This window comes from Molothrus ater, chromosome 2 (genome assembly GCF_012460135.2).
Source record: "Molothrus ater isolate BHLD 08-10-18 breed brown headed cowbird chromosome 2, BPBGC_Mater_1.1, whole genome shotgun sequence".
NCBI lineage: Eukaryota > Metazoa > Chordata > Aves > Passeriformes > Icteridae > Molothrus > Molothrus ater.
Window position 1 is genome coordinate 76,621,267 of NC_050479.2, and position 24,570 is coordinate 76,645,836.

Genomic DNA, 24,570 nt, shown 5'->3' on the forward strand with positions numbered 1-24,570 from the left:
ACTGATAGTTTGCACAGCTCTGTGTTTCCAGCCCCTGTAAGCTGGATGCCAGCCCCATGGAGCTGGGGTATTCTGCACACATGGCCTTTGTGTCATTCTTACGTGATCAGTCAGTGCCATCTCTCAGTTAAAAAAAGAAATGGAGCTGACAAGCACACTGGACTGAGGGGAGAGGGACGAAAGGAGAACATGTCCTTTGGATCCTTCTCAGATTGAGGTAGTGTTTTAAAACTGGAGTAGCAGTGCAGTAGGGAAACATTATTAGTACAAAGGCAGAGTCTAAAGCCTTGTTTGCCCAGCTTTGGAAGAGGAGAAAGCCAGGGAGGCAGAGGTCCTGAGTAGGCTGTGGAAAATGCAGAGTAAGAGGAAGAGGAGTTGGCAGATGTAGTAACTGCCTTTTAAAATTTGGGAGAATATGCAAGATTTGATCAATTTGACCTCTAAAATATATACCTGCCTAAGGCAGGTGTCTTAGACTAGATGATCTTTAGGTCCCTTCCAATCCAAACTATTTTATGATTCTAATGTGTGTAAATTAATACAGATAAAAATTCATTCCTTACTGTGAATTTTGCACAGCTAGGAGTTTGATGATGATCTAACCTAAATTTTCATTCATGATACCCTGGATAACACCAATAACTAAACTTTGTGTGTTTCAACATCACAGGTAGCAGTTTCAACAAGCAGAAGAGTGTGAGATGACTCACTATCATTGTCCAGTCCTTTTGCTTCAGCATTGTTCTGCATAGTAATAGGAAAAGTCGCCAGCAGGCTTGACTTCATTCTACACTTTGTGTGCCGTTATGGATGCTAGTTTCCCTAGTGTTTTTTAATATATGCATTTTTCTCTGGGGGTAGGTGCTAGGAACAGAAAAAGTTGGACACTTTTGCCAGCAATATTGATCAGATGGTATGTCCTCATTAGTGTGTTCTCATAGCAAGATGTTCCATCCTCCTACAAAACCTGAGGATAAAGATACTCTGACTTTTATTTCATTACTATCACGTATGAAGAGAGTAAAATCTTCATCTTTCTCATCACCTTTTCAGATCACCTTTTTTTTCTCAGCTATTACAAAGCAAGCATAAATATTTTCTTTGTATTTAATACTAGATTTTTGTACCTAGCTGGTTTGTTGTCTTGCTTAGTCTTCTCCTAAGTACCTAATCAAAACTGTCTCCCATTTTTTGAGAAGCCTGTGCAGTCTAGTTTCTCTGGTTCTTAGAGAGACATTGCATTTCATCAGATATCTGCCCTGATATCCCCACCTACACCATCTTCTGGAAAGGAGTAATCTGGCAGCAAATAGAAAGCAGAAGAGAATAGTTGGGCAATGGAAAAAAGGAAATACTGAGTGGAGCTGTGACTGTGGCACCTCTTATTTTTTTTAGCTGCTTCAGGTTAAATGCCTCAGGTACTCTTAGTGATGTGAACAGTTCTGGGGAGATTAGGAAGCTAATTGTTTTATGCAGGCTGAAATGGAGTGCTTAGTACTGAAAAGAAGAATAAAAGACAAATGTAGACCAAAAATGAGGAAAACTGGAGTGAAATTATACTATTTGTAAATGGGGGTTTAAAATCAAACTGCAAACAAAATCTCAAGATAGACTGTTAACCATAATACTCTTTCTATGTTTATATTGTTGCCTTTCTTCCTTTTGCTCATCTACCATTTCTTACAATTCCTTTGTTGTATCACATGAGCAAAATTTCCTACCATGACTTGATGTGCTGATCAGCACAATATGATTCATATATGGAGTGTTACAGGGCTTAGGTAATTTTCCCAAAGACATCAGTGATCAAAGGGCTGGGAAGCCTGCCACACAAGGAAAGGGTAAACATGAGCCAGCAGTGTGCCCAGGTGGCCAATGGCACCCTGGCCTGTATCAAGAATACTGTTACAACCAGGATTAGGGCAGTGATTGATTGTCCCTCTGTACTCAGCACTGCTGAGGCCATACCTTGAGTGCTGTGTCCTGCTCTGGGTCCCTCACTACAAGAAAGACATTGAGGAGTATGTCCAGGGAAGGGCAACGGAGCTGTGGAAGGGTCTGGAGCATAAATCTTATGATGAGCAGCTGAAGGAGCCAGGGTTGTTTAGCTGGGAGAAAAGGAGGTTCAGAAGGGACCTTCTTACTCTTTACAACTCCCTGAAAGGAGGTTGTAGCAAGATGGAGGTCAGCATCTTCTCCCAGGAATCATGTGACAGTGTGAGAGGACATAGCCTCAAGCTGTGCCAAGGGAGATTCAGCTTGGACATCAGGAGCAAATTTTTCACTGACAGGGTTGTTAAACTTTGAAATGGGCTGCCCAGAGAGGTGGTGGTGTCACCATCCCTGGAAGTGTTTGAAGAAAGGCTGGACATGGCACTTAGTGCTGTAGTTGACAAGGTGGTGATGCATAGAAGTATGGACTTGATGGTCTTGGAGGTCTTTTCCAAGCTAAAATATTCTGTGATTCTCTGATTCTGTGAACTGAGTTTGTTTAGTCTTGAGAAAAGAAGGCCTAGGGAACACCTTATGACTGGTTTCCAATATTTAAGGGTGACTGCAAAGAAGATGGAAACTCCCTTTTTACAAGCAGTCACATGGAAAAGGCAAGGGATAATGAGTACAAGTTACTCCTAGGGAGATTCTGATTAGACACAAGAGGGAAATATTTCATGAGAAAGATCAGCCATTGGCATTATCACCCCAGATAAGTGGTGGACTTCTCACTGTGGAACACTTTTAATATTCATCTGGACAAGGTGCTGGGTCATCTTTTCTAACTGTGCTTTTGCCAAGGAAGGTTGGACTGGGTAGTCCTTCAGGTTCTTCCCATCCTGGAATTCTGTGATTCTGTGATAAAAGCCCATACACAAATTTGCAATTATTGGAATAAAGTACATGCTTAGAGACATCCTTGAGTATTTAAAATTAATTGGAATTGGCAATACTTTAAATCTCTTCTTGTGTTTACAACCTATATAGGTCAAGATTTTTTGTGCATTTTGTGATTTCTGCCATTTAGAACTTACATAGAGATATTTTTGTTATTTTACCTCTGATGCTTAGTTTCTTAATGCTGGCCTTGAGTTAAATGCAGACTTGCTACATTACTTAATTAACATGAGAAACACTGAAATTTTGCAGGATATTAATGATAAGCTTCCAAAAATTACTATATTAATTAAATTAAGCTTACTTAGGGAAGTACACCTATCTTCCATTGAATGTCACTGAGTGGCAACCATATAGATAAAAGTGTAGTATTTTACTATATGGACAACAGTTCCATTTTTCAACCCTAAATTCAAAGCAATTTCAAACCCCTGAAATATCTTGAAAGAAATTTAAAGTCAGTTGTAAGTAAATTATAGAATAGCAACCAATAGCTTCAATAATTTATTTCCCTATATAGACTGTTTCGCCTTTCTTAGTCTATAGAAGGAAAGTATCAATAAAAACATTCATTTCACAGTATTGTATTTGTCATTTTCTTTGAAAGTGTTAATTGTCTTTGGGCTTTATAACCTCATAACTTGAGACATTAATCTATCCCCTTTCTAATCTTAAACCTAATAGGATAGCAGGTTGCTGGATCAGGTCCTGGAATAAACAAGTACTCAACTCTTTTATTTATTATGAGTGAATCTAATTTTTTCAGGCTGATTATCACAGATTCCTTGTTCAGTTGTATTGCTAAATTACTGCGTCCTTCATTGTTTCAATCAGCTTTCGGTCCGCAGTGCAGTGATTACATGCAGAAAAAGGTGAATTAATTTTCCAGGTAATATTTTCGGAGGTAGGATCAAAGAGTTTATTAAAACCAAGATGTGTTCCTTCTGCTTTGCTGCTTTCTCTGAATTGTATACACCCTCCTAAGGTGTACATGGCTTCTTTTTCTACACAAAAAGCAAGAGCATAGTGACCTTAAAGTAAGGGCCATTGTGTTCTGTCAAGAATAATACATCATTGATGCTTTTCACCTCATTACAGGGTAAGGAGAAGGGTAGTGAGATGTTAAACTTCTACTAGAAACCCAGCCCTTTTATTATAAATTGTCTACCATCAGTAATGTCTAATTGTCTGTATGATTCTGTATACCTAGTTAAAAAAATATTAAAATACAGAATTAGATAGTAAGGAGAAAATCATAATATATTTGATAGTGGGATTAAACAGATTTTTTTTTTTTAATGTTTAATAGGTACATGTAGAACACAAACACCATAAACATGCTATTCGTAGTCATCAAGGGTAGGGAACAGTGAGTATGAAGAAACAGCTTGAGTGGTTAGCTGTCTTAAAGTGAGGTAATGAAAATGTTACCAAAAATTTTGTGCTAAATATGCACAGACATATAGTATTAAGAAATATATATTATAGTATTAAGAAAAGTAGTTGTCAGAGTGGATTGGTATTATTTACCCATTATGGGACTAAGGGGAGACATTTACTTATCTTACAGCAAAACTTACCTGCTTTGTAAACAGCAAATGAAAAACTAAGCTATTGTCAAATCTCCATTGTTTTCCTTATTATCTTTAGAGTTTTTATTAATTTGACATGGTCTCCTTTGTTGTAGATGGGAAAGTTTGCTGCGAGTTATTAATCATCACCTCTCTTGTAGATAGGTAACAAGTGGAGTTGTTTTACTGATTGCTGTTAAGCAACATAATTAGCAATAAACACATGAGCAGTTCTGCAAACCAGTATGACATTAATTCTGATACATTTAGTCACTTGGAAACATGGGTACTTATTAACTACTAACATTGCCTTGTGATAACTATTCTGTTTGGTTTCTTTTTTTACTTGTTCTCTGAACTGTAAAAGTATCTGAAGCCATTATTTCTGAAAATGCCTGAAATCATTATTTATGAACTATCAAATGCATTGTTACTTCTGTTTTCCTTCATGCCTACACAATACTTAGTGGGAAATTCCCAGCAAGTTTATGACTATGTATAGGTTTGTTATGATAAAAATTGGCTCTAGGTCTTTCAGCATAATAAATTCTCTATTCTTTTGTGGGTTTTTGTTTTGCTTTTTTTTCCTTGGTTCAGCTGTAACATAAGATGCGACTTTGTGTTTGGTTCTTTACTAAGAAATCTCCAATTAGAAATATTTTTATTTTTACCACAAGTGATAAAATGAGCATATGATTGTTGTGGCACTTGATACTAATCTAATTAAACCTGCAGTTAAGTTAGTGGGAATATGACCCCTGAATGTCGTTGCATGATGAGTGTTACTGTTTTTGCCATCACCCCTGTGTCTATTTCTATCCCCCTGTCATGTAAATCAGACCATAAGTATCAGTATTTTTATTGCATTTTTTGACCTTTTTCCCTAAGAAAAACTTGTTTGGCAGAACTAAAGATCTAGCAGGGTTTTCATCATCTTTGAGGATCTATTTAAAGCAAATAGCCATACTGCATGTATCTGTTCTTATTTTGGGAAGGCAGTTCAGCTATTAATTTGTTTCAGTTAGTGTTGTTCATACCACTGCAGTATGGAATTAACAATTAAAAATACTGAGACAGGGAAATTATGCTTTAGGAAGTGAAATATCTTCTAAGAGTTTACAGTATTTGTCAGTCTTTCACTCATCCCCCTGGGCACTAAAATAAGATTCAGCCATGACACTGAAATGCTCTTAGGGAACTGGAGGAGAGGAGTTTCTGTGTGTAGTAATTAATTACTAACATTTTTGGTTTTGAATGTTAGGGAGTAAAAGAAGCAGTATCTTTAACTGACATTAAATAGAAACTGAATTGTAGAGAGAGCTGGCTCAGCTGTTGGCATATGAGAGAAGAGTGGGAATTGAACCAGAAAACACTTTACGAGGTTACTGTAACCTAGAATTCATGGCAATAATTTTAATGGGTGGGTGCTGTTCATCCCTTAGTGAAAGGAGCAGGATACAGAGGGAGAAGCTCTAAAGAATTTTCCATCATCATTATTCAATTACATAAATAGTCAAAAAGTAAAAAATTTATTCTGAAGACAGTTCTAGTTTCCTTGTATAGATTAAAAGTGTAATCCAACACTACTGGAAAATACTAATGTTCTTGGTTAACTCTTTCTAACAGATCAACAATTTTTTTTTTCAGGTCGAAAATTGAAGAAGTTTAACAAAATAAAGGTTGTGAGAACATTAGATGTTGCACTCCAGCAGCCAGCAGTCCTTCAAGATGAAAGCCAGTCTCTAACCCAAAGGCTGTCCTTTTCTCCAAATCAAGAAATACAGTTTGTTCCCCCAATGATAAGCGTTTTACGAGGCATTGAGCCAGAAGTTGTCTATGCTGGTTATGACAATACAAAACCCGAAACACCAAGTTCCTTGCTGACCAGTCTGAATCATCTTTGTGAGAGGCAACTTCTTTGTGTAGTCAAGTGGTCTAAATTACTACCAGGTAGTATAAATTCTTATATGTAGTGAATTGTATTTAAGCAAATATTCCATGAGAGGAGCAGTCTAAAGATAATACTATTGACTACCTGTCAATTCTTTACAAGTTCCGAAATGATTAAGCTTTCCCTTATCAGATAATTTAACTAATCAAATATATTTTAATAGGGAAGCATATTTGAAAGAATCCATCTAAATATTTAGATTCACTCCAAGTAAGCACAGGAGCTCAGATAGTTCCTGTATGTGATTTTTATTACAGCCTTTCTTCTATTTATTCATTTGATATAAAAAAGGTTGTATATCTGCTTATTCTTTATTCTTCTTATTACTAAAATGAATTTTTGAAAGCACCAAAAAGTAAAATTTTTATAAATAATACCAATTAGAAGTAAGCTGCTCACAGACTGGTAATGAGAAGTAATTGAATTTATGAAGATCCACAACTGGATTGAAAAAAAAAGATCCATGTTATGTATTTATGTGTGCTGTTTGGTGATAGGGATCATCATGGTCATCCTGGGATATATAGAAATCAATATATTGAGGAGAAAGCCTGGAAAATAGTTTCATGTGAGCTCAATTTGACACTTTGCTGCTGCAAGAAGCAGTAGTCTCAATCACTGCTCTTCCCATTGCATTTGGCACTTAACAGACCTCTTGAGTGAATTGATTCATCTCACTAAATGAGAAGAAAAGAAACCTTTTTTTTAGTCCTCTGTGTTTCCTGATGTCTTCATGAACTGAACCAGTTCACTGAGGAAGAGCATGACTGCCAAAGCTTGCTTGAAGGAGGTAACAGGACCACACAATGAGGAACAGGAGTGCTCCTTTCAGTGGCAGGAAGCTGTTAGTTTCACTCAGATAATTTGTGGCAATCTTTAAATTTTTCAAACAGCAAAAGTGATCAAACACAAGCTCACAACTGAATATGGTTCTCTTAAGTTGAATGCAAGAAAGATGCTCATACTGGATGTTTTTGTGTGATCAAGCTGTTGACATTCATTGAGAGTTGGCTACAGTGATGATGTTACAAACTATCGTATTTTTACCAAAGGAAAAAGAGATACATTCCTGTCCTCTGAAACAGTAATTTTTGGTAAAATAAATTTTGGTGTGAACATTTCAAAATACTGGATGAGAACAAAAAGACAAGAGGTTAACTGTCAAAGTAAGATAGGCAGTTATTACCCAAGCATTGGAGAGCTACATCCCCAAAACTGCTTGTCTTTCTAGGTGTTCTCAGTTTGATAGCTCAATTTGTAATCTCAAAACACCTACTTAGATGCTGTCTAAATGAGAATGATGAAATATTTTATCTTGAATTTCATTTCCAGGTTTTCGGAATTTGCATATTGACGATCAGATAACCCTCATCCAATATTCCTGGATGAGTCTAATGGTTTTTGCCATGGGATGGAGATCGTACAAACACGTCAGTGGTCAGATGTTGTATTTTGCACCAGATCTGATTCTAAATGAGTAAGTAGAATGCTCCCATGAATAACATGTTGAACTTTTATGTGCCAATGGGAATGTGACTCCATTGAGGCCAAGATTTCATTCATTACTTGTTCTGTTTCAAAATTAATGGCCAAGTCCTCTGACCATATCAAAGTTTAGTATCTTTGGGAGTGGTTTTGTGGGAACCTCAACTAGTCTGTGTACATGGTCAAGCAAAAGCAGTTCAAATAGAATTTTAATTATCTAAGGAAAAAAAAATCATGCTGTCAGAAGATTTACTTCAATTCGTATGAATAAGTCATGAGTTAATGTTTACTAAATGGAACTGAGTGTGGGTTTTTTTGGTTGTTTTTGTTTGGGTGGTTTTCGCAAATAGTTTGCCTAAAATCTAAATGCTCAGTAAAAAAACTACTTATCAAGTAGGAATTTTAATATCAAGGAAAAATTATATGAGACTGCTCTTTTCTGCTGGGGGATGGCAGAGGCTTTTTGGCTTGGATTTTCCTTCACTATGCTGTTTAATTAGGTAATCATCATTTCAGTCTTTGTCAGTTTTCCAGCTCCGCAAATTAATATTGTCAGACTTGTAATTTTATATTCTTTTGTTATAGTACATGGGAGGTTGCCAGGAACAGTAAAACATAATTTAATCCCTATATTTATTTTTCCTTAATAACTTTTTCTCGTTTTTTTTTTTTTTCTTAAAATACTAAAAAAACTGCTATGAAGCAAGCTGAAAGAAAAACAGGTATTTTGTAAGACATGTTGTTTAAGGATTAAGGGGTGGATTTGCAGAAGATCTAGACACCTGATTTTAAAATCTATAGATGTGCAAGATCCTCCCAGTGAAGTTCTTTGTAGGAGATATTCAGTAGAGCTGACCCTATAGCTCCTGACCTTTTCTCTTTTAAATGACTGTAAATCACTGTGAGGTTGTTGAGTAATGAATTCTTTCCTGTCCCATTTTTATTAATTGTGATGTACAAATTGAAATACTTAGAAGTGATGGGATTGAATGAATTTCTGGCTGTATTGTTGTCCCAGCATAGTCTTATACATCTTATGGTTATCTTCAGACGAAACACAGAGTGAGATGATAGCTTTAAGCAGTAGTGTCGTGTCTTGGAGTATCACCCCGCTTGTGCACCACTGCTGACAGCTTGTGAAGAAGACTTTAAGTACTTTCTTTGGGAATGGTGTTAAGATTTATGAACCCTGATAGTAATCCACCAGAGACAGATTCTTATTATCAACTCAAGATCATCTATGCTGGGTGCTGACAACATATTCCTCTCTTGGTTGTAGAACATCTCATCAGGGTCATACTAGAGATGTTATAAACAAGGAGATATAAAAAGTGACTGATGCACTGAATCATATCTGCAACTATTTATTGGAAACAAGTTAGCTTTTAGATCAGTAAAATGTAAACGACTTTATCTACGATGATGTTTAAGTTTGTACTTTCATGTTCACCTTAAGCAAGAGTAACTGCTGAACACTGCCAAAAAAGTTAGCTGTCCTGGTCATGCATCCCCATGACTTTAGCTGAGCTGGACCAAACACTCTGTGGCTGCACTGTCAAACAGATGAGGAGTTTATATGCCTGAGAGGTGCCCCAGAAAAAGCCATTCATTAGCAGATAGAGATGATCCCTGACATGACTCACCATGTAGGAGTGCAGGCACTAATGCCAGAATCACAGGAGTGTGTGCCTAGAGGTAGAAGGAGATAATAGAAAGTCCTTTTGCAGGGGCAACACACACCATAGTTGTTTCATAATTACCATGAAACCAGAATCCAAAGCTTGTGTCACAGCCATTCTATCATTTAGTGAACTGAGTTGTAATGCTTCTGGGGAAGGATGTGTTTGGTAGCATCAGTTTCAGACCAAGAAAGCCAGTAGTGCTGGTTTGACAAAGATTTCTTTGTATTAACACCCTGCAAGGACTTACTGTTCTTGTATTTTTGCAGGATCTGAAAATTTGAGTAAGAACAACATTTAAGCTGCTAAACCCTAAAAGCTGCTATTGCTCTTCATAGATAATAATTAAGAAGAGATGCTACCAAAAAGTAATAGAAAAGGAGATTTAAAGTAGATGAAGAAACAAGTCTATTCAGGTCTAAAAGATTAAATTTCTATGGTTATGTCATTTAAGAGCTGGTACAAGATACCAGATGTTGAACAACATTGAAATAATTCATTCAAGCTGACAGTAACACTTTGACAAGAAAAAAATTCAATGCATTGAAAAAGTCTTTTTTAAATGGAAAATATCCTGTTTTGTTTGCTGAGGTCACTACCTGCAGTCAGGTTGGAATGCTGATCTGAACTCACTAGCAGGTGGGCAAGCAAAATTTAATCTTCCTGTTATTGTACCTAATTCATCTGGATTGGGATGCCCACTTTTAAAATCAGTCCAAGTTACTGGATCATCAGGTTAATATGCAATGAATTCAGTCTAGATTAGAAACTTTGTAATGCTACCATTGCAGTCATTGTAGTTGAAAATTTCTTCTACTAAGTATATGCAATAATATATACTCAATATACCAAAATCACAAAGAGAAAAGTGGTATCAAAGTGCTGCAAAGACCCCACAGTTTTATGTATTTCCTGTGTGATTTGTTCTGGTTACTTCTGTGGGAGTTTAGGAAAGGTAGCATTAATGTTTCCATTTACTTAGCATGTAACATTTTTAACTGTTTCTTTAATGGCATAACATGCGACAGAGTAATATCATTGCTGCTAGAGGTACCAGGCTAGAGTTGCTACAAAGTATCTTGATACAGATATTTTTGGAAAACCTAAGAACAAGCTTTCTATAGACTTTCAGATTTGTCTTCAGTTCTATGCTTTGAAATCTTTACGGAGATACAAGAATCTATCAACTTCTAAAATAAGAGAGTACTTCACATTATTCATTAGGGTATTTTTAATTAGTAAACTTCCCTTATTTTTAGTGGTTAGAGTTCAGCTTTGATAATTTTTGTTTTTTTTCTGGACAGCAGTAACAGATTTAACATCCAAAATAATAGCACATTCATTGCAATAAAAAACTAGCATAGGAACAAAAATAATCAGAAAATTGTTTACGTGTATAAGCTTATCTTTAATTTTTGTAATGTGATAAATGGCTAATAAGACCTTTCTTTCAAGCGGTTAGTACTGGAGTCATTCTTTGTCTTTGTTTTCATATTTGTTAATTTATTTTTTTAAACTTTTCTGGGTGTAAGACAGAGGATGAAAGAATCATCGTTCTATTCCCTGTGTCTATCCATGTGGCAACTCCCACAGGAATTTGTCAGACTTCAAGTAAGCCAAGAAGAGTTCCTGTGTATGAAAGCACTGTTACTTCTCAACACAAGTAGGTTCTTTTATTTCTTTCTAACACATTACTACTAAAAGGGTTTTGAACCATGTTGTTTAACTTGAAAACTTGACAATCACTAAGCTCTATGGCTTAACAAATGGAGCTGTCCTAGATGGCCTGTTAGTATTGTAAGACTAAAAAATATTTTTTCTAATGTTTATAAAGAACAAAGAATTTGTGATTCATTGTTGGTTTTATTGTGTATAAAGATACTGGGGAAATGTTGGATCCCTTTTGACATATGGCTATATTGTGTTACACATTTTCAAAACAACTGTGCAGTATTTCTGCATGGAAACATCGGTTCAAATGACTCTACACAGATTTAAAAATCTCCAACCAAATCAAAGCAATCTTAAAAGTATTAGAATATATTTAAAAATATTTAATAAATTATCAGGACTGAGGGCTTTATCTTGACCAAGATCTTAAAGCACGTTTGCTGAAAAGAATTAGGGAAGTGGCCATGACAAACAATACAAGCATTTATTCAACTTTTTATGGTTATAAATAGGTGAAGTTTAGCACAGATATAAACAAATGGAAATGTTTTTCTTTGGTTTGTTTCTCTGGAAACAAAATCCGTGGTCACTTAATTATACGCATCTTTTAAAGAATGCAGCATACAGCTGCATTCCCCATTACATAGGAAATGTGATTGCTGGTGAACTTATCTTCCAAAATCTTCTCTGAAATACTAAAATTTGCATCTGCTAAGGCCATAATTGTTAATTATGAATCCCCAAATAGAAAATTTTTAAAGTTATATAGGTGCTGTTAGAAATGAGAATAAGCACTTTTGAAAAATATAGTGGAAAGAATGTAAAAGTTTGGTTCTCAACACACAAAGGGGTCAGGGGAGAGATGTGCAAATCCGGCATGACCTGCTTCTTGGTTTTACAAAGTTTAGTTAATTGATAAGGAATTAAAATTTAGTCCCTCTCAATCTGTTCATGGCTGGTATTTGCATAAACCCATTCATTTAAAAAAAACCAACTCATTTCAGCAGAGAGTAAGTTTAAAAAGATATGAACATGGAAATTACTAAAAGAATAGCAAAATTCCATACACTGTGCTAAAGCAGTAAAGGTAATGTGGATAAAAATCCTGGTATAACTCCAGCTGCTTTGTTAGAATATTAATGCATTCCTATTTTAAATGCTTTCCACCTTGTTTTCATCCCAAATAAACTTTCTTGTCTATCTTCTAAAATTTCAGTTAAATTTAGATAAATTTCTGACAAATTTGTGATAAATTTCAGCTATCTCTGTTCCAGAAAGTTCATATCAAATTCGAAAAAGCATGACAGAGTTGGTGCAATCCCTCTAATTTTTGAGTGCATCAGTTTAATAGAATTCATCCAGTTACCTCTCTTTATCAACTGCATTGCATTCAGAAGCTATTTTTTTAAGATGATATGCTTTGTATATACAAGAAATCACTTAAAAAAAAAAGAAAGTATTTCTACCTGTTCTGATGAGTTTTGCTTTTTGTTCTCTCCTGCACTTATTGTCTTATAGGAAAAAACAATTTGTCAGATCTTTGGGAAAAGGAACACACCTAACAGTTGTTGCTGAGACATTTAGTAAACATTTGGTACTGTATAAATATAATTCCACAAAAGCATTTTTAAAGAGCCATATAACCGTGTTGTTGTTTTAAGGTGTTTTAAGACTATTTTTATTTTAGTCATGATGTTCATCTTAATCCACTTCTATTGTGAAAGTACAGCCATTTCAATCTTTTGTGTACTGACAGTAAATCAAGTCTAATCCTTTAGTCTCTCATTGTGTCTTCTGTTCAATTTATTATTTAGATGAACTGTTGTTGACATTTTTAGATTATTCTAAAGTAGCAATAATTTGAAATAAACTGAGTGTCAGTCTCAATACATTTCTAATTTTGAATGGACCCCCAGCCTAAGTTTTAACCTTATATTTGATTTTACAGTTTTTTCTTTGAGTTGGCTGAGGCTTAAATGTAATGCTCTCCAGTCTTCTGATTTAAAGGAATTTCTAAATCTTGTTACATAAGATTTTGGCTCGGTTCGTGCCACTGAATAAAAGTATCCTCATTCTTGACACATGTTTGGGGAAGGGAGCAGCTCACATAGATAGCTACAAGGAACTTTTGGTCATTAGGTGGGAATGTGACTGTCTTTTTGCAGAATTCAGAGGAAAAAAGTGATTCATTGATGGAAGATACCTTCAAAATTAATTTGCAGGGGAAATATAAAGACTTAATTGCTGGTTTAGAGATGTAAGTCAAGGATAACTTCCATCTAACCCTGAACTCCATCAGAGCCACTTTATATGAAAACATTCCTTAGTTCTCTATAAAAGAAATGTCTAGAATCATCCAGGCTTTGAAAATTAAGGTATTCTTTTTCCATGACACTTATCAGTAGCAGCCACTAACAGGTTCTTATCTCAGTGTTCTCTCCATGGCCTCATTTTGATTCTCACACCTGACCTTTAAGAGAAGAGGGAGTTCAACCAGTTTCTCCTCCTTGCTCATTTTTCTAAAAAGCTGTTCACCTTTAAGTCTCTGATTGGTTCTATTAAGTGAAGGAGGTTCAAACAGGAGGTCTGAGCCCTGGCAACTTTAATGTCTGCACTACTTTAGAGCTGTTAGTTCATTCCTTGACTCCATTTTGAAGCACTCCAGCTAGATCTCTCTACCACAGATTTGCTGTGAAGAGGGCAGACCCTCAGCAGGGTAAGCACAGATCAGTCCATAACGTGTTTCCTCAAAGACAGGAGTGGTTCTTTAAGCCATATTTTTTTTTCCCCAGCTAACACATGTAACTGAAGCTTAGGGATATTTCTAGACATAAGGCAATTGGCAAAATGAACTGATTGCTCCTGGGATATCCTTTTAACTAATTGTATCACTGGTTTTGGAGTAACTCCTGAAGGGGAACAAGTACTTGGCCCATCATAATGAATTGCACTGTACAGCATGAAATACTGTAAAGTTTTCCTGTAGTTGAAATTTCATCGCCTTCAGAGTAAATTGTAGCCCAACTGATTTGGTTTTTTTTTTTTAGTTCCTTTGGAAGGTCTAAGGAGTCAAAGCCAATTTGATGAGATGAGAACAAGCTACATCAGAGAACTGGTGAAGGCAATTGGTTTGCGCCAGAAAGGCGTTGTGGCCAACTCACAGCGTTTTTATCAACTTACAAAACTGATGGATTCCATGCATGATGTAAGTTGATTTGTTAATGCTTTCTGCTCTTTATGTAAGAAGGAATTTCCTAAAAGTAATTCCATGAAAGGGAGTCATCAGCATTGCTAAACAACAGAAGAACAAACAAAAAACTCCTTTATTGTGTATATTTGTGTGAATAGATAGCTCTATATTCAACATCAGTATTTGTATTGTGCACATATTTTATGGTATACCACATCAAAGTATTTGTGAAACATGCATTAGAGTGCTACCATTTTGTTTAACTTTTAGTGTATTTTAACCAGTACAACTGTGGGCTTCGGTAGGGTTGGTGTATGTGTGTGTGAGCGCGTGTATACTTGTTCAGGAAAATAGTGTGAGGTAGAGGCAATTCAAGTTGCAAAGTCAGACTACTAAGAATTAGTGAAAGGCAACCAAGATTGGATTTCCAACCTTAGTTCAACTGGTTTTATGTGATATTCTGTACCACTTTTTCAGTATCTGTCTAGGTTTAGAAATTGAGTAATCTTTGACAATTCTAGATATCATGCCCTGGACACTTGAACTCAATGTTCGTTGTGAGGAACTCCTAAGGAGTTCAAGGTGGACAGGACCTTTGCATCTTTGTATTCTCCAGAACTCAGCAAATCTGCAGTTTATTTTAATTCAGTCTCTTCCTTTTAAATGCATACAGTAAAATAACCTGTGAGGAAGGGAAAGAGGGAGAGAGGCTTGCTGCAAAGTAACAAAGTAGTATTTGATCCATGGAGTATTTTCATTCAAGTCCTGTTTCAGCTCAGGCTGATAAGGTGGTGAGAGATACAAGGAAAAGAAAAATCATCACACTGGAGAGATTGTGTGATGTTAAAGCCTAAGGTAGCAGAAATAGTCCAATATTTAACAACATAATGGTCACTGGTCTGAAATAAAAATTGGAATCTCTCAGAGAGGCTAGAAGAGATGTAATTATCATGTATTGAGCAGTTGTTTTCAAGGGATTAGAGTCCGTGGAGTTCAGTGTTTGCAGCATACACGGATATGATCATAATGAAAACCATGTCAAAGCTCACAGGTAAGCAGTAAATGCTGCCTCTCAGAGCAGTGTTTAAATAGCAGGTAGTGACCAAAGCACACACATGAATGTGAGAACAAGATGTAAGGTTGAAAGCTTGTTAAGTATTTGCCATGGTTTGTCACATACGTCTTGAGTGAGGGTGATACTACTTTGTAATATTAGTGGAGCAGTGGTTTTATATGACTTGCCATGACCATATGTATGGTTTTTGCCATTAAGAGGGTCTGACAAGTACCCTCATTACTGATTCAAGAAAGGACAGGGTAAGGTATAGAATGATGTGAGCTGATGAATGTATAAGTGATTGACAGCATGTTTATGTGGCTGCATTACTGTTAGCCTGATTGATCATGTTTGTATTTTATCAAATCCAGCTGGTGAAACAGCTCCATCTCTTCTGTTTGAACACATTTCTCCAGTCCCGTGCACTGAGCGTTGAATTCCCTGAGATGATGTCAGAAGTGATTGCTGCACAGCTACCCAAGATTCTAGCAGGGATGGTGAAACCTCTTCTCTTTCATAAGAAGTGAAATGTCTTTTCTCTTATCACAGAGATGATACCTGGGTCATTTTTGTTTGTTTATTTTGGTCAAGATTTTGCAATGTCAGGACTTCAGCATATTTGACATACTTACCCTGCTGACTGCTTTATACCTGTAACATACACAAGCCATTCAAGCTTGATGTACATATTGTGAGTTCCTAATTCCTTAACTGCAAAAATCCCAACAGTCATAAGAAATGTTTTGTAAACTTGTCTAAGCTGCTTTTTAGATATGCATATGAATGACAGTGAATAGACTTTCCAGATTTCTAACAACAGTTATACCTTTTTCTTACACATTGCACACTCTTGAATTTCTGGTATGACACGGTGCAAAATTTTTACTTTAGCACATTGTGTGCATGGGTACATGTGGGCACGTGCATAATGTAAGATTTTGGAGGAATTAAAATAAATATTGCCCACATTTTCTTACGGATATTTTACTTTTTATTACTGCAATGCCATCAGAAATAAATAATGTGCTAGGCACACAGTATACATTCATACTCGCATCTGTGGTCATGTTGCATTGAAACTCTTGATCCAGCATACTGTTTTCTGCATCATTCAGTGGAGCTCTTCTTCAAAAATCAGAAAGTTTAGGAAAATTTCAGTGTGTGTTACACCAGAAGTAATGTGTATGCAAACCCATTAAGCTTTGGTTTGTGTTATTTTTCCTTAAAAGTTCAGCACTTACTAAAGCTAAATCACTTAGCTATAATCCTAAATTCATCAACTCTTACATTCTGTATTTCAGAAGCTTTAAATAGAGATGTTTTCACTGACTGCAACTCTTAATAATCTTAATGTTTTGCATTCCAATGCTGAACACTCAATCAGCCATTAGCATCAAATTATAGTGAGATCAGATGCAAAAAGAAATGGAAAATATGACTGCAAACATTTTGATACACATCAGACTTATTTCAGTATGATTTACTGGAGCTACATATTTTCTATTTTAAAAGCACACCATTATAAATGGGGTAATTGTAAAAAAGGAATTGGACTCAATTAGCTTTATATTCATGTTTTACCATAGAAATGAATATTCAACTGAAAAATTATAATGTAGTGGTGTTTGTTCCTTTGATACGGTTATGTACGGCAACTCATACATTTAAGGCAGTAAATTGTAGATTTATTCAAACAACAGAGGAACAGATAAACCTTAAGAAGAATTTATGAGTCTATTAAAATATGACAAATTTTTCCAGTCATTACAAATGATATGTAAACATAGGAAATTATGAGTCTTGTTTGGATACTTCTGGCCTTATGCTTTTGCTTTTGCCCACGGCTTGTTAGATGTCCCCATTGTGTGACTGTGTCCTGCTGGTGATGTGTAGCTTGGTCTGTACAGACATATCCTTGTCACATGAACAAAGGCCCCTGGAATACAAGTTCAGTATCCCCACCTAAATCAGGGTGCCCCTCATTCAAATTATAAGTGATGTTGCTTGTTGGTAAAAATTACATCTTGGTTCTTGAAAAAACTGTGGACAACTGACAAGTACAGGAATGTCTCAAGGTGTCCTTACTGGTCATAATTTCCTAAAGCCAACGAAGAAGAATCCACATTACAACTGGGAATAAGAGCATTTTTGAGATCCCCACATATCAATACAAAACCCACTAGAGCTGGTGCAAATGTGTGACCCTAGATAAAGTGGTATAGACAGACTTCTGTGTTAGTTGACAAGGTTTGTAATTTCTAACTGCCCAGGAAAGCAATGTCTTTGATATTCCATACAGTCTGACTTTTAACTGTGATCCTTAAAGCAATTATGTTTTAATAAATAGCACAAAATTCTTTATTTCTACATCCTGAAGGTTTTTTTCTTTATTTTGTGTTTTCATTCAGTAAATGTGATTTTCAGTAAAAAAATCCATTTCAATCATTCCACTTTCATGTAACAACTGTATTTCCATGCATTCTTTTGGAATTGAAGTGTTGCCACATGATTTACCACCAAATAAGCAGACCGTCTATGTTATTGTTTAGATTAAACTGATAACAGAAACTTCCCACAGTAAAAATTACTCCTCATCATCTAATTTTGAAATTAGATGACAGATCAGGCAGTATGTTTGCCTTAGGAATGCATGAATCTGCCTACATCTGCGTTTTACTCAATCCCTAAGTGGCTGACATGTCACCGTGTCCATAAACTTGGCAGATTAGTCTGAAATGCACTATATTTGCCTCAAAGGCATAATCAAAAAGGAAAAAAAGATACCTTAAGGGAATAGATAACAAAGCTTAAAAACATTCTCAAATTGTATTTCTGAAAGACCTCTAACTCACAGAAAAAATTTCCCGAAAGTTCGTGGCCATGCTGAATTCACTACACAAGATAGAATGATTGGGTAATTGTGTCTGCTATAAGTCTGAAAGTCCTGTGATCATTATGTGTTTGTATGAAGTTGGGAAAAAAAATCCAGCGATAAGCCCAGATTATAAAATGGCCTTTAATGTCCATTTTGATATTGTCATTTGCTCTGGGTTATGTAGAGACTATGAGTAGTGGAAAGGGACCTGGGGGTGCTGGTCAGCAGCAGCTGAGCACGATCCAGTGTGTGCCCAGGTGGCCAAGAAGGCCGATGGCATCCTGGCCTGGATCAGCCAGGTGTGGCCAGCAGGAGCAGGGCAGTGACCGTCCCCCTGTAGCCAGCACTGCTGAGGCCACAGCTCCAATGCTGTGCTCAGTTCTGGGCCCCTCAGTGCAAGAGAGACATTGAGGGGCTGGAGCGTGTCCAGGGAAGGGCAACGGAGCTGGGGAAGGCTCTGGAGCACAAGTGCTGTGAGGAGCAGCTGAGGGAGCTGGGGGTGTTCAGCCTGGAGAAAAGGAGGCTCAGGGGGACCTCATCACTCTCTGCAGCTGCCTGACAGGAGGGTGCAGCCAGGTGGGGGTCAGAAGTCGACCTCTTCTCCTGGGTAACAACTGACAGCAGGAGAGGACGTGACCTCAAGCTGTTCTAGAGGAAGTTCAGGTTGGATATCAGGAAGAACTTCTTCATTGAAAGGGTGGTTAAGTGTTGGAAGGGGCTGCCCAGGGAAGTGTTGAAGTCACCATCCCTGGAAGTGTTCAAGAGATGACTGAACTTACTTCTGTGGTTTAGTTGACAAGGTGGAGATCAGTCAAAGCTTGGACTCAATGATCTTGGCAGTTCTTTTCCAAACTAAATGATTCTGGTTCTGTGAACATTGATCAATACACCTGATTTCTTCCTTCCCTACAGAAATCTTGTGTACTATGACTTTTCAACCCTGCAGCAATGTTCAGAGAGAAATTACTTGATTTTTTTACTGAGTACAAGGTTTTATAGTTGTATGTGCTTATGTCCTTTAATAGTTTTTTAAAGAGCAAAGCATTTTGGACCTGAGCTTTACAAATTTGTCTAAATAGACATCTTGTAGTGCTTCTCAATATATTGAGCAAGGCAGAATGCTGGATCTTCTTATGGTGTGTTTATACACTAGGAATAACAGGTTTCAGCAGATGGACTTTTCTTCTTTTCTGACATTTAGGATGTGCCTGACTACATTTTAAAAGTGTGAAACCTGTTTTATTAATTAGAAATCTTGCCAGCCATCTTCTACAGGCTTTTGTTTCAAGCTATGACTAAAAGTTCTTCGTGCACTGAATAATGCAGGCTGCGTCTGAAGCTAAGCCTCTCCTGTTCTGTGCAGTTGAGTACTTTTGACCAAAGCCCTTCAGCCTTACCTTCTGCTGGTGCTTGAGTGAAGCAACCAAACCAACCCATGAAGTCATCAGCTTCCTTTCAGCTCTGTACAGGTATCATATTTATGGCTTTTAAACAATGTTTTGGAGGTTGAGGTGCCTGGCCATGGCAGCTCACCTGTGTTTGGAGAGGTGAGACCTCCAGCCCCTGCAAGCTGTTCTCTTAGTCTGTGAGCTGCTCCGCAGTTGTGCTTGCTGTGGTCCAAGAAACACAAAAGATCAAACACTTGGCTCATGTTTTCAAAGGTCTCAACTGTATCCACAGTTGGGACCAGCCTTTAGGGGTGGAGGAATGTGGGTTCCTTAATACCTAGTCCATGACAGAGGGAAATGTGTTCTGAAAAGTTTTCAGTTGATTTCATGGCACTTTGAAATGTCCTGGTTATATGTGTGCATAATAAATATACATAATAATTTCTGATCTGCAGCTGTTTCTTCAGCTGCACTGGGGTTATGCTTTCTCATGCTATATGTGCAACGTATAAACTTTCTCATTGAAAGTGAGACCTAAATTTGTGTTTTCTGACAGTCAATGCCTTGTTTGTACCTTAGCTGGGTTTTTTCTTTCTTTTCAAGTATTTCTCTCTCCATTACCTTTGCTGGGAAGGTGAGCTGCTTTCCTGTGTTCCTACCTACACCCAAATATTCATCTCAGTACCAGTGATGTGTCAGTAGCATTAACAGCAGGGATCCTACAGGAATCCTTCCTTCCTCTCCTCTCCTCCCTGCCCAAAATTAAGGTTGGCTTATCTGCAGAGCAGGAGAGGATGGGGCTGCCCTCCCCCCCATGCAGTGCAACTCTGAGCACACATTTCTTGCCTTTCATGCTGTTTGTGGCAGGCTGACCTTTCTTTCATTCCAAGAAGTCAGCTTGCAGCCACAGAGCTTATATCCAAAGCCCTCCCAACTTTCCATGGCTCAGAAGCCTGTGAGCATATTGCCAGGCTGGACTGTCAGCATTGCTGGATTTATTGGTTTGTACTGCTTTGTGTCATGGTGACCTGACTTGAACAGAGATTTGCTTTTAGTTTAGTTCTCTTTTTCCCTTGGAAGATGAAAAGGAAAAAAACTCTAATATTTTAGGTATTTTTTGGTTTAATTTTTTTTTTCAATGAATGCTATTAATTTATTAGATTGATGTTATTTGCATGCAGAATGGTACTGTAGCTTCTCAGATGCTGGGACAGGAACATGCAGTAAAAGGTGACTGCACAGATATTAATAACTAAGTTAAAATTTATCTGTCTGTTTACCTTAAAGAGAAAATAAATAACACACAGAAAATAGTCCTTAAGTGCTCTTGGAACTACGCAGCAGTTGCATAACTTCAAATACATGAACAGTGCTGCTCCTTTGATGATTTTTTTGTTCACATTTAGGAATTGTTTTCCCTGGGTTGAGCCCACAGTGCTCTGTATGGGGCATTTAAGCATATATAGAGGACATCAGATAGTGGTGAGTTTTCATTTAATTCTAGTATATCCTTTAAAACTGGCAACACTTCAATTTCTTGCTGGTGTAGGGTGGGCTTATTATAAATAATAAAAATACCATCATGAGCCTTTTAGTCATAGATCATGTTTTTCTGACCATGAAAACTATGTTATCTTTTCATGTCTATGGGTACAATAGTTCCACCAATTTAACATTCAAGCATAACAGTGAGGAAGTTCTCACAGTGTCATTTAAATAGTCTTACTCTATTGCATTTTCCCACACTCAATTCAAATACCTACCCAGCCAGTTCATGACTAAAATCTCCTTTTCATTTGTGGAGGAAAAAAAAGAAATAAATCATTGTCAGGAAATCAGAACACTGCATCACTGATCTTCAAACAAGGGGCTAGATTGAATGAAAAGCAGGTAGGGAGCATAATAATCACCTGTGACATCGCATCAGAAATAACTGGGCAGAGAAGTACAGAGACCTTTGTGCTATACAGGTGAGATTTATATGAGCATCACCATAAGCTGCTCATTCCAGGGATGTACAGTTCTCTCAGAGGCCTATTTTCCATATGCTGGATGGGAATATAGGAATACTGTTACACTTCATACCCTGTATTGTTGAGTGATGTCCAGTGTGGGACTCTAATCTGCGATATCTCCAGTTGAGAACAATGTTCTCATCATGGTGCTGCTCAAAGAAATTGATTTATTCTGGCAGGCCTGTCTTGGCTATATGGAGCATGAATAGGGAAAACACCAAACCAACATGTGCATGGCAGTATGAATCACAAAGGTGTGGATGTGATCTTACTCAGAGTATTTGAAAGATAAATACCTGGCCACCTGCAGTTAATATGTTCCCAACCATTTCCCTGGATTCCAGCAACATTCCGAAGAGTAAAACATGGATTTTGATGGCCCATGGAGGCATATTCTGTGGCAGAAAAAGAGCAACACACTTGACAAAAATTTACCACTGTTAAATAGAAAAAACTGTGACATGATGCTGTCAGGACAGGTTCTCAGGTCACCTATGGGGTATTACACACAATGCATGGGAATAATCATCTTTTGGCACTGTCATCACCACACATCAAGCATTGGTCAGCTGAGGATGTCAAGGCTTTTCATTTGAAAATTTAGATGTTTTGTATCCTAAAGCTCAGCTTACAGTACAGTCACACTGCACTGGCCAGTATATTTCTTACAATAATTTTACACACTCACATCCCCAGTTGCTGTTAGAAGCAGTTCCTAGTGATGGCTACAGCCAGCTTAGGTTTTACTGGGAGACAGAAACTGCTTCCCTTTCTCAAGCTTCAAAATACAGGTCATGTGTCTACTTGGCTGCCCACAGCCAAAGGGTTCCACAAATCTGACATAAAAAAAAAAAAAAAAAAAAAAACAAAAAGAACTCCAAACATCTGAAATTTTGAAAATATTACTTAATGAAGTTTTGCACTGGAAGTACCCTTTAAGCATTCTCTGAAGACAAACATTAATTTTAAGAAAAACTACATGATAGAGAAAAGCAGAAACCAAAGCTGGGCACTCCTGGAATGCATGATCTGTTGAAGTTTCTGAATTTCTTACAGCGTCTAAATCCACATTTCAAATATTTGTGAAACATTTATTCTCCCCTCCTTCTGTGCCTTCAACACACCTGCTTTTCCTAATGGGTTTCTTGGGTATGTAATACATTAACACTTTGTAGAGTCTTTCTAATCCTTAATGGAAAAAATCTGTAGAAAGCCAAATAATCCTTAATTCTGAGACATCTTTGGACTGATCTTCATATTTCTCTGTATTTGACATTAGGATCATGATAGATACAATTTATGCTTTGCTGCTATTTTTATTTTTGGAAAAAAAAGACTTGTATAAGATTTCTGTATTTTCCTCTTGAGGAGCTTTCATCTCTATATTTGTACAACTGAAATAATAGCTTCAAATATTTTTGCAAAGGTGTTGTCTTGCTACATTGTGTCATGTCCAATAAACTGGGGATGTGCTTGCTTTGTAGTAGTATGAGAAGTGTTTAACTCTTCAGTAGATTTACAAAAATCCTCTAGACTGAGTGGAAGCTAAAGCTGCAGAATGACACTGCTGTCACTGGACACAGGGCTGCAGCTGCCAGACAGCTGAACCTGTGCTGCAGTCCTCCAGAGCAGCTGCTGGGGGGCTGATTTTGGGGGAATACGTTGGCAGCTCCAGGTTAGAGACAATGCACATTGATTAGTCACTGAGTTCAAACCTGTATGGCTGGGAAACGGTGGCGGGGGGGCAGAAGTGTCTTTCACAGTTTTTGCCATTCAAACCCTCTACAAGACAGGATACAATAAAACCTATTTTAATTACTTATTTATATCTTTATTTATTCTTACATGGAAGGTTGTGACTTTAATCAAAACTGAAGCAAACTGCCAGCTGATAGAAGCATCAAAAATCAAAATAAATTACAATGCATTCCTGATCTCCTGGCATAAACACATACAAAGGGAAAGTTTATTAAAAAGCCTGCCCTGCAGTGCAGAAGGTCCAAGCACAGCAGCACTAGCAAGAGGTGCTGATGTGAGAGCACAGACTGTGGCACTGTGGGAAAAGAGGTGCTGGCATGGCACTGCTGGTCCAGATCAGCAAAAATACATCTGAGTAGAGACACCATTAGCACAGCAGCCTACACATTGGGTAATCATTAATTTGTAACTATTTAAAAGCCAGGGTTTCAGAATAAATTGTCCCTGGACTTTACAGAGCCAGTCCACACCTAGAGCTGGAGCTTTCTGCTGCCAGAATTGGTCAGTGCCAGATCTGTCCTCTGAGGTGCACACTGCAGGATGCATCCATCTGCCATCCATCCACCCTGGGATCCTCAGTCATGGGGGAGAAGAACTTTTCTTGTTGCTGGTCATGGACCTGGACTGGTGCAACCTTTCCTTGGCTGCACCAACAGGGCTGCACCAACATCACCCCTGGCTTATAAGGAACTGACTCCAGTGCTCAGGTGATCCTTCCCTCATCCTTAATGTGTTCTGCTTCCCACCCCAATGCCTTGTGATATGGTGTGCAACAGGCAAGGAGTGGGAGCAGCAGCCTGGTCAGGGGCACAGGCAGAATGGCTGGGAAATGCCAGGTGGTCCTCCATCAACAGGAGAGACCACCCTCCTCCTTTTCTGTTCCAAGGAAATACTGGCAAAAATCTGGACTGCTGGTGTAGATGTCACCCCTTTCTAAGGGTGTGCTGCAGTGTTAGTGTGCCCTCAGAGAAGGATTAGTCATGCCAACAACACCAATACTCATGGACATAATTTCCATATAATACAGAACATCTTGAAAGT

The 24,570-nt window shown here is 37.5% G+C and overlaps 1 protein-coding gene across 1 annotated transcript in view; it reads left to right on the forward strand.

The window, feature by feature from the left end:
* The window catches only part of PGR (progesterone receptor), a 32,949-nt gene extending 15,089 nt beyond the window's left edge, over positions 1-17,860 (forward strand). Inside the window, exons 4-8 of the mRNA XM_036394090.2 lie at positions 6,108-6,410; positions 7,744-7,888; positions 11,108-11,238; positions 14,294-14,451; positions 15,865-17,860. Coding sequence (XP_036249983.1) covers positions 6,108-6,410; positions 7,744-7,888; positions 11,108-11,238; positions 14,294-14,451; positions 15,865-16,020 — 893 coding nt within the window. The 3' untranslated portion in view covers positions 16,021-17,860. The remainder of the gene's footprint in view (positions 1-6,107; positions 6,411-7,743; positions 7,889-11,107; positions 11,239-14,293; positions 14,452-15,864) is intronic.
* Positions 17,861-24,570: the final 6,710 nt, after the last annotated feature.